The following is a 10,255-nucleotide window of genomic DNA, read 5'->3' on the forward strand; positions in this document are numbered from 1 at the left end:
AAGCGTAATGATGAATTACGGGCTTTTCAAGCAGCTACAATTAAACATTTAGTTGATATTGATGAGATTGAAATGGGTAAAGAAGTTAAGTAAGTAGGTGGTTTGCAACGACTTGGAGATAACGGATTAAAGTTCTTTTAGAAGAAGCGACATCATTTTGTAAGCATCAAGACATTGAAGTTCTTGATATGGATGCTTGTTTTTCTAGTGTGGGACGATCTTGTCGTAAAAAAAATTAGTAACAATTGAGCATCACTACCGAGTTGATATATTTACAGCTATCATTAATCAACAATTATAAGAGCTAAATAATAGATTCAATGAGCAGACAATCGAGCTTCTTAAGTTGAACACAACTTTATATCTTAGAAATAACTATAAATTATTCAATGTTGAAGATATATGCTTACTTGTTGACATGTTCCATCCTGAAGATTTTTCTGACCAAGAAAAAATTCATTTAAGACTTCAGTTGCATCATTATAAACTTGATGTACCCAATCATCCAAAGTTAAAGAATATGTCATCGATTGCTGATTTATGTCAAGGATTGATTGAAACAGAAAAATCAACAATTTATCCACCCATTAACATGTTGATTCGGCTTCTTTTGACTCTTCCTGTTTCGACAGCAACTACTGAACGAGCTTTTTCAGCGATGAAGATTATTAAAACAAGACTTTGCAATCGGATGGAGGATGATTTTCTTGCAAATTATTTTATTGTCTATATAGAAATTGCTGAAAGAGTCATAATTGATATGATAATCGATGATTTCTATTCTATTAAAGAACGACGAGCACAGTTAAAATAAATATGTAAGAATCATTCTTTATTATTTTTTATTTTATTTCAAAGTTTATCAAACATAAATAATGCTTCGTTGTAGCTAATGTTTCTTATATACTTTATATGTTTATATTTGATAGGTATAAAGACCAACAAAATTAAAAGTGATGGATATATTATGAAGATGAAATTAACTTCATCGCTTTGACTCAATTTAGTATTGCTCGAAACCTCTTACCTTATGCAAATATCATTATATGTTTGTTTTTTTTATATAACTCATGTATAATAAATTAAAAAAAAATTATTATATCTTGTTATATTAATTTCCTCCCTAACAATAATCCTAGCTCCGCCGCCCCTGCATATTTATATGCATAAGACAGGAAAGGATGAAAAGATGAATCTCCATTTACAAACAAAAAGGAACCACAGCAACATTAGGAGGGCAACATCTCTCTTCAAGAGCTTGTTAAAAGAAGATTTTTGTTAAGAGCAAACAAAAGAATTTAGGTAAATGGGTATAAGATGTGGTTTTTGTACGAGTAAATAAAATAGAGCAGTGAAGAGATTAAAAGATCTGCAAATGACATTAGGAGATGACAATGCTGTGGATGAAAATGAAATCAAATGAATGGTCATAGCCAGAAGCATGGATTGGTGGCTGCCCGTAGACAGACAGACATTCATGAGTGCTTCAAAAGGGCATATGATTCAAGAATTCAACCGTCCCAAATTCAAAAAAGTCGAAAGAAACATTAATTATTGGGCCCCAAATGCTGCATAAAGGTATTTTTATAATTAAAAAATATTTTAAAAAATATATTTTCTTTAAATTAATATATTTTATGTTTTAAAATCATTTTAAGTTTATAAAATTAATTTTTAAAAATAAAATAATATATTTTTAATAAAATAATATTTTAAAAAGAAATTAACTCTAACCGAAGTTGGGTGGAGACAGGTGAGCAGTAGTAGCCATGCCTGAGTGAAAGAATATAAACCTGTCCATGTTAGTTTTTATTCCATAAGCATGTGAAGATCATCTCTTTCTTCTTTAGACCACACGCCTCTTTTCCAACTTCCTTTGTTGTCGTCCTCTTACATTGCACGATCTCTATAAAACACGCTGCATCGGAGCTGTCTTTGGTAATAATATCGAGTCAAAACCTAGTTGTACCATCCCCTTACCAGATCAGGAGAAAACAAACATGGAAAATAATACTCCTAACCAAGACAACAACTCGAGTCACACTGTCTGAGAGAAAAGTAATTTTTATTTAAAAATATATTAAAATAATATTATTTTTTTAATTTTTAAAATTTACTTTAATATCAATAAAAATTATTCAAAATCATTAACAAATTCAAATTATGCTTCAAATCCACAGTCCATCCTTTTCGAAACAGCATACCAAGAGAAAATTGTAAGTAACATTAACAAATAAAATAATCAAGAATCTCAATTTCATGCCACCGATGAGGGGTGAGCAAAAAAACAAAAAAACCAAGAAAATATAAAAAAAATAACTGAAAAAAATAAACCGTAAAAAAAAACGATTAAAATTTTGAAAAAACCGACTGGTTCGGTTTTGAAACCGAAAAAACCGAACCGAACCCAAACAAAAAAAACCGAGCCAAACCGAAAAAACAAAACCAAACCGGTTTGAACTGGTTTTTGTCCTAAAAAACAAACCGAAACCGATCGGTTTGAACCGGTTTCAGTTCGATTTCAGTTTTTTTTTAAATAGGTTTGGTTACTTTTTTTTTTTTATAAAAACTAAACCGAACTGAAAATGATTATGTCTACCCCCATGACACCCCCACAGGATATAAAATTAAAAACAGGGAGGAAATTGCATAAAAGGAATAAAAAAGAAAAATACAAAGAAAAAGAAGATCTAACTTTTCATTTTCTTTTCAACTTTTTCCTTAAAAATCTTTTAAGCAAAAATTCTTACGTACACGAAATTACAACAAAGCTTCTATATACGAAATCTAAAACCTCAATTTCCGACTTTTTTCCCCTCTTCCTTCAACTAATAAAAACTAGAAAATTAAAGTTTTAGAATTAGAAAGTAATTAACATTCACCGAGACAATCATCAAAAAGGCACCACCTCACTGCAGACAAAATCATCAGAATTCCCTGCAGAATCCTCAGGCCATGAATCCCTTAACAACTTCAACAACATCTGTGCCTTCCTCTTAGCTCTATCAGTACAATCACTCTGTACTAGCAACAGCAGCTGCGTCAGTATTCCTGCGCAAACTGCCTCCTTTTGACTCTGCTCCGACGCTGAACACAGCGCCAGCAACGCTCCCGCCGCGTACTCCGTCGCTCTATCCGATATCTTCAGAATAGTCTTAACTAACAACGGAACAGTCAGCGCGTGCGCTACGAATGCTGCGCAACCAACTTGTATTCTGCAAAGCAATTCTATTGTAGCAAGGGCTCTTTCTGCATCACATTTATCAAGATCTGCCAGCCTGTCGATTAATGTCTCCGCCGCTCCGGCGGACACCGCTTTATGTCTAGTTTGTTTAACTAGACATAAAGCGAAGAGCCCTTTTATCCCAATTTTAAGCGCTCGAGGAGACGATAGAGGATTTTTCAAGATATCTATTACTCCTTCGAAGATAATCTCCATGTTACTAATTTGAAGCCGAAGATCTGACGATCTTGTTCCCGCAATAACATTCTCGATGAGTGCAGCCGAGTTGACTCGGACTTCGATTGATGAATGAAATAGTAAATTTGCTAAACAACTGATCCGCTCGGGGTCTGAAGCTATTGCCACACAGTCGAACTCGGTGAGTGGAAACATAACCAGGATCGCGAGTGACTCGTGGCTCAACTCTAATGATTGACTGCTTGAAAACACGAGATTGACCAGGATTTCGCGAACGTTATGCGAAGAAATGAGAGAACGGTTCTTGTCCGAATCACGAGCGAGTCCTCTGAGTCGACGGAGAGCAGAGAGGCGAGAGTGAGTTGGGTTTGACTCGGAAGCAGCTTGGCTTAATAAAGAACGAACTAAGCTCGGTTCGGCTGGCTGTTTGGGAGTTGGTATTCGTTCCACGCCGAAGGCGCGATTTGCCACGCACCAGTCTTGAATCAAACGGCGAAGAGTGTGGTTTGGGATTAAAGTGAAGTCGGTGAGTAGGGCTCGGGTAACCGGACAGGTAGTATTACCGGTAGCCACCCATGATTCGATGCTAGAACGATCGTAAGTTTGGCCTGTATTAACGGTGACCGGGTCACACATTAGTTCAAGGGAGATCGGACACCGAAAATGGTATGGAATCTGAACGGTCAAATCTAACGGTTCTAGACTTCGAGGCATTGGAAAAAACAAGTTTAGGAGTGGCAACAACGGTAGAATGAGAAGTGATGGCAAATCTGAGGAAGCCTGGAAATCCTGTCTCAGATTTGTTGGGCTTGTAGTGCTTGGGTGTTCTCTCTTATATGAAAGAGAAACGGGTAGCGAAGAGAGTGTGTGGGCGTGGGTATGGTCTTATCGGACTCTTTGCCACACGTGTCATGGAATTTGCCTGGTTGGTTGTGGGGGAGGGAAATGGAAAACGAATGGGGAAGGCGTGTTTGTTTGTTGGTCAAATGAAATTAGGGAGACTAATAGGGACCCACCAATACAGTCTCTAAAATCCAACTCCTGTTTACATCAGAGAGGTAAATTACGTGACAGCTTGGTTAGTTTAAGTATATTAAATTAAATCAAACTATACTATACTTTACTGAGCACCATTAGGTGGGTGGTATTTTCAGTTTTGGTCCCTCTAGTTTTGTTTTTTCTCAATTTTGTCTGTATTGTCCTGTCGCGGTGGGGTAAATGGCCATGCCATGCTGTGCTTTCTGCGGTAGTATTGTTGCTGTTGCATGGTTCACTCTTTTGACTTGTGAAACAGGAATGGCTTTTGGGTGCCTGCCCATTATGGATGTTGAGGGCACCGCATTATGCAATACATCCTTTACAGGCTGGTGGTGTGTCAAATCTTCTTCGCTTTGTTGTCGAAATGAAAAGCGGGGAAAATGGATACCTTGGTAAAACCCCAATCTCCAAAGTTCTTGTGCTTTTAGAGAGAGCTTTTGCATCGTATGAGAGTATTCCTTAAAAAAAAATTATATCGTTATTATGGGGAGTAAAAAAACTAAAAAAATAAAAAATAATAATTAAAAAAATCGAACCGTAAAAAAAAACCGATTAAAATTTTAAAAAAACCAGCTGGTTCAGTTTGGTTTGGATTTTATAAGCCTAAAACCGAAAAAACCGAACCGAACCTAAATAAAAAAAAACCGAGCCAAAACCGGCAAAAAACTAAACCAAACTGAGCCAAAACCGAGCCAAACAAAAAAAATCAAGCCAAACCAGTTTGAACCGGATTTTGTCCTAAAAACCAAACCAAACCAAAACCTATCAGTTTGAATCGGTTTCGGTTTTTTTTAAAAAAATTCAATTTAATTATTTTTTTTATAAAAACTTAATTAAATCGAAAATAATTATCCCTAGTTATTATATATCCTTATCCAAGTAAAGGTTTCTCATTTCATGAGGAAAACCTTTTAAATCCCCTACTTAATTTATTTTGATGACCAAATTCTCCATAATATATCATTACCTCTAAGATTAACACTGTAAAAATCCAATGTATAGCATATAAACTAGTCTAGGAATCGATCGGATCAATCAAATAGCAATTAACTTCATTGTTTGCATGGGAAAAAATAACTTAATTTTTTAAAAGAAATGATCATCGGATCTTGCACCACAAAACTTGACAAGTATCTTTCATGATTATCTTTTCTCTATCTACATGAGCAAGTTTGTTGACAAAGTTAAGCGAAATGATTTGACTTCATTGAAAAAGTTTACTCATGCTTGTGACTTTGTTGCAGAGGCAACAAACGTACTGAAAGGGAGAGCATGTTAGAGCAGAGGGCAGTAGATGAAATTGTTACCCATAACGCGAAGAACAAGAGAGCAAAGCAGGCAGCGACATGATTAGGTTAGAATTGTCTGCTTGTGTTACAGTAGTTGGGGCGGTCAATGGTCCAATATAGAACAGAGGAATGTGCGGGTCCAGGTTGTCTCTCCGCCACTTTATCCGAGCAAGAAAAGGGAAAGGGAGTTTTGTTTCATGGATAACACTAGCAAGGTGGGTCCCTCTATTAAGTGGGACCTACCCTTCTCGTTGACATAAAGAGAGAATCTATCTCGTGCTAGGCCTGCAAGCCAGCAATTGTTACCGACTCTTTTCATCACCACGCCACCACCTGAAAACCGAGTCATTTATGATTCGGAGGATTGCTCTCGAGGTCAAGCAAGAGCTTGCCTTCTCTTTTTAACTCCTTGATTTCCATTTTTCAGAATATATTTTCATTAGAACATGGTAATCTAATATTCTTATTTTTTTTTTATCCTAATCAGCTAGTTTTCTTTTCTTTTTCCAGACCTAAATTAGCTCAGTGTAAAGAGAGAGATTCAAGGCTGGTAAGGTGGCAGGATTTGTAGATGATATTCCGAGGAGAAAAAGTACGCGGTTGCACGTTTAACCGCAACGCTTCTAACGCACGCAGGATGGTATTATCCAAAATTGTTAGTCTTCCCTGTTATAATTCTTAAAGTACCAGCATTTTATATTCTGTGCACAGAGTGCATTTTTAAACTCCCTCTTCATTGAACACTACAATACACGCTTCTCTAGTGTAATTATTCAATCTTTTAAACTATTTACTCGCACGTCTTCTCTCCATATGAAGATTATCTGTTTTTTTTTTCATCTCAGGAAAGAGACATCGTGCTAAATTCTTGGGTCAATTCATATGACTGCCATTAAAAATCATTCCATGATCTTACGACTTAATCTAATTGAGAGAGTGGTGAATTAACATTAGAATTGATTTAAAAAAAAAAAAACTAGAAGAGAAGAGAGTTAGGCTTTGTGATTTGTTTTGGCTTGCTTTTTATGAGATTTTTCCCGTCTCATGATTAGGACCGCAAGATCGATGAGTTGACTCGAGTTGACTCAAGTAGTTTTTTTGTATTTTGTTTTTAATAAATTTGTTTTCAATTTAATCTTTCAAAACATCGTTAATTGGGAATTGAGTTTTATAATCTGTTTAAATTTGATTTGTTTTAGGTTATCTTTATCTCATTACTCGGGTCGAGGGTTTGAAAGGTTAATATAAGTTCATTCGGGTCAATTTTTTTTATCCTTTTTAATTGATGTGTTTTTTTATTTCATCATTCAACATTGAGTTTATTGAAATTTGAGTTTCGTAACTTTTTTTTGATTTGTTTTCTATAGGATTATCATAGTTTTCATGACTCGGCAAACAGATTGACATATTGACCCGATTCGATCCAATATGTTGTCATCTCAGTATTTATATACAAAATATCATCTTGAATATTTATTTTTAGTCAAACTCTATCTTTACAGGTCGTCCATATTGCTTTTAAATTCTCTAAGTTGACCGGATCACATTTGATTAATCTTCACATGGTTTTATTTTTTACTAGAAAAAATATTTGCAAGGTCAAAGCATTTGTTTATGTTAAAAACAAATTTAATCAAACTAGCAGCATAGTATGTACCAATGATTTTGTATAAAATAGCAACGTGGTTCAAAATTTAGAGAACAAAAATAAAACGATTCTTTCTAAATATTTTCAAAGTTAAAATCAGTAAAATGTAATTTTTTTCATAAATACTATGGTCCTGTATGAATAAACAGTATTGAAATTGATTAAAGTTACATGTTTAGTATTAATACATGAAAGATAATTGGAAATGAGAAAACCAAAAGAAACAAAGAAAACACCTTAAACTTCTAGCATGGATTACAAGGTACTACAGAGAATCTGTCTGTGCAGAGGTTTTTCTGCAATGGGTTTGCATTGCATGGCAGAACAAAACTGAAAACTGGCAGAGTGGCAGTGAACAGAAACAAAGTGAGAATCAAGAGCTGCTGGTAGAAGAGAAGGAGGCGGTGTCGTTTAGTGGTATTTTGCAAACAAAACAAAACAAAACACAGACCCAGCGTGGGGTTGCAGAGACAGTGCGCCCCACGAGCCACGCCGTCCAGTGAAGACCCAGATGTCTCCAGTCAACCAGGCAACAAGTGCCTCTCCAGCCGAGCACCACTGCACGTGCGCTATCTCCCTCTCTCGCACGTGCGCTATCTCTTTACTGTAGTTATGAATAATATTGGAGGATTTTTGTTGTTACAGGTACGGAATTCCAACTATCCAATGGTTTCATGTTCGTGTGACTGCCCACTCTCTATTTCACTTGTTTTTGGTTTCCATGCTGCCTCTCCCTGTGGCCTGACAAAGTACGTACCCTGCTTGGGTATTCTAATCAGGCTATTTGGAGTTTTCTTTTTTGAGAATTTTGAAAAGAAAAAAATTTAAAAGTGTTTTTGTTTTTAGTAATATATTAAAATAATTTTTTTATTATTTTTTAAAAATTCTTTTTGATATTAGCATATCAAAATAATCTGAAAATATTAATTTAAAATAAAAAAATAAAAAAATTTAATTTTTTAAAAAAGTTTTTATAACACAAACCTCTTATTATCAAGAATAAATTATTTATCCTTAAATATCTCTCAACAAGATAATTATAAACTCTAGATTTGAAAGAAGAGGCAAAGCATAAAAAAAAAAAACACTAGAAATAAGATAATGAATGCTAGTATATAAATATTTGAAAAATATTGTCTCAAAGTCTTTCTTTATTTTTTTTATAATAAATTTTGAAAGTTAAAATATTAAAAAATTAATTATAATAATAATTAAAATTAATTTTTATTATTATCAACTTTTAATTAACTATCATATACAAATAAAAAATTAGACTCAGCTAGAAGAAACAAAACACGGAGGGGGAATCTCGATGAAATTGAATATATCATTAGGCTTCTTTTTATTTATTTTTTTTATCATGTCCCAATTGTTATATCATATTTATTAATTAGTGGATAATTACACTGACACTTCTAACCTTTTTCAAAGCAACTTCAAAGGTTGAACGTGACCCACCACCTCTACATTAACCCAGGGCAGGCTTCAGACTTGGGAGGCTCTGTTACAGGTTTCCCGCCAAAATCGGTACATCTACCGGCTACCGGCTACAATTAGCCTAAAACGTTTTGGAACTGTGAAAACCATATACTTTTAAAATTTAAATTTTTTTAATTAATTGTAGCTGGTAGCTGGTAGCTGCGGTGCTGTCAGCTACAATTTACTGGTTATCCTCGTGGTATGTTTTAGATTATTTTAATACATTGATTTTAAAAATATTTTTTAAAAAATAAAAAAATATCATTTAGATATATTTCAGCATAAAAAATACTTTAAAAAATAATTGTAATTACACTTTCAAACATGTTTGTTAAATAAAAAAGAAAAAAGAAAAAAAGAAGCCTAATGAGTGAGTCTCAGTTTCTTAACTTCTAACTCAACCAGGTTCCCGAGTTTGTCTGTGCAAATATGTAAAGATATACACGATAAGATTCACTATATATTAGTATAATTATAGACGAATTTATTATCTTGATGCTGTCTTTACGTGTTCTGATCGAGATTCTTGTGTTTGTAATTTCAGGAAGTCTGCCCTCGTTTATCACTTGTTCTTTTTAAAACGGGTGGCGCACATCATCGGTAAAAAAGAAATTATGTTCTTAGATACCATTTGTTTGCTTTTGCCTTTCTATTTAACCACATAAAAAAATCATTTCATTAGTTAAATAACTTGTGTGTTTTGCACTGACCCCATATATAATTGTATTTTAAGCCATAATTTTATAAATAATAAAATAATATGTTTTTTATTCATTAAAATCTATTTTTATTTATGAATCTGAGATTCCCTAGCATTTGCATTAAAAGCTGGATGTATAATTTGCTTTGTGAAGGATTTAAATACTCCAATGGGCAATAGTTTTGATATCTAGCAAAAACAAATCTTCGAGAAAGCAATTTAAAGCAAGGTTGTCAATTCTGTTTCGGTAAGTGTTTTGTTTTTTCAATTGGAATGAAATGTTTCAGTTTTGGCGTGTCGTTTCGAGGTTGTACTGTTCATTTATATATATATATATATATATATATATATATTCAAATTCAAGATAAATTAATTATAAATTATGCAATACAAACACAATGTCAAACAAATATAATTTTAAAATTTAAAATATTTCTAAATAATCAAGATTAAATAGATCTTTAACTTGAAGTAATTCAACTTAAATAAAATATTAAAATATTATGAAATTAAGATGTTTTAACACAAATATTTTAAATATAAAGTTAGATCAATGTTATCAAGACTAATAGGATCTAAATCATTCCTTGTTTTGCTCAAATTCCTACAAAGTATATAAACTTGAAAAAAACAACATGAATATAAACCATATATATTGGTGATAAATCTAATTTTAAAAA

General features: G+C 33.4%; 1 protein-coding gene across 1 annotated transcript; it reads right to left on the minus strand.

Moving 5' to 3' along the window:
* Positions 1–2,672: 2,672 nt before the first annotated feature.
* Positions 2,673–4,317, minus strand: LOC7477853 (U-box domain-containing protein 26). The gene has a single exon (XM_002306125.4). It carries the CDS (start codon positions 4,133–4,135, stop codon positions 2,894–2,896), a length of 1,242 nt encoding a protein of 413 aa, XP_002306161.2. The 5' UTR covers positions 4,136–4,317; the 3' UTR covers positions 2,673–2,893.
* Between the last annotated feature and the right edge of the window lie 5,938 nt (positions 4,318–10,255).

The sequence above is a fragment of the Populus trichocarpa genome, chromosome 4 (genome assembly GCF_000002775.5).
Source record: "Populus trichocarpa isolate Nisqually-1 chromosome 4, P.trichocarpa_v4.1, whole genome shotgun sequence".
Classification (NCBI taxonomy): Eukaryota; Viridiplantae; Streptophyta; class Magnoliopsida; order Malpighiales; family Salicaceae; genus Populus; species Populus trichocarpa.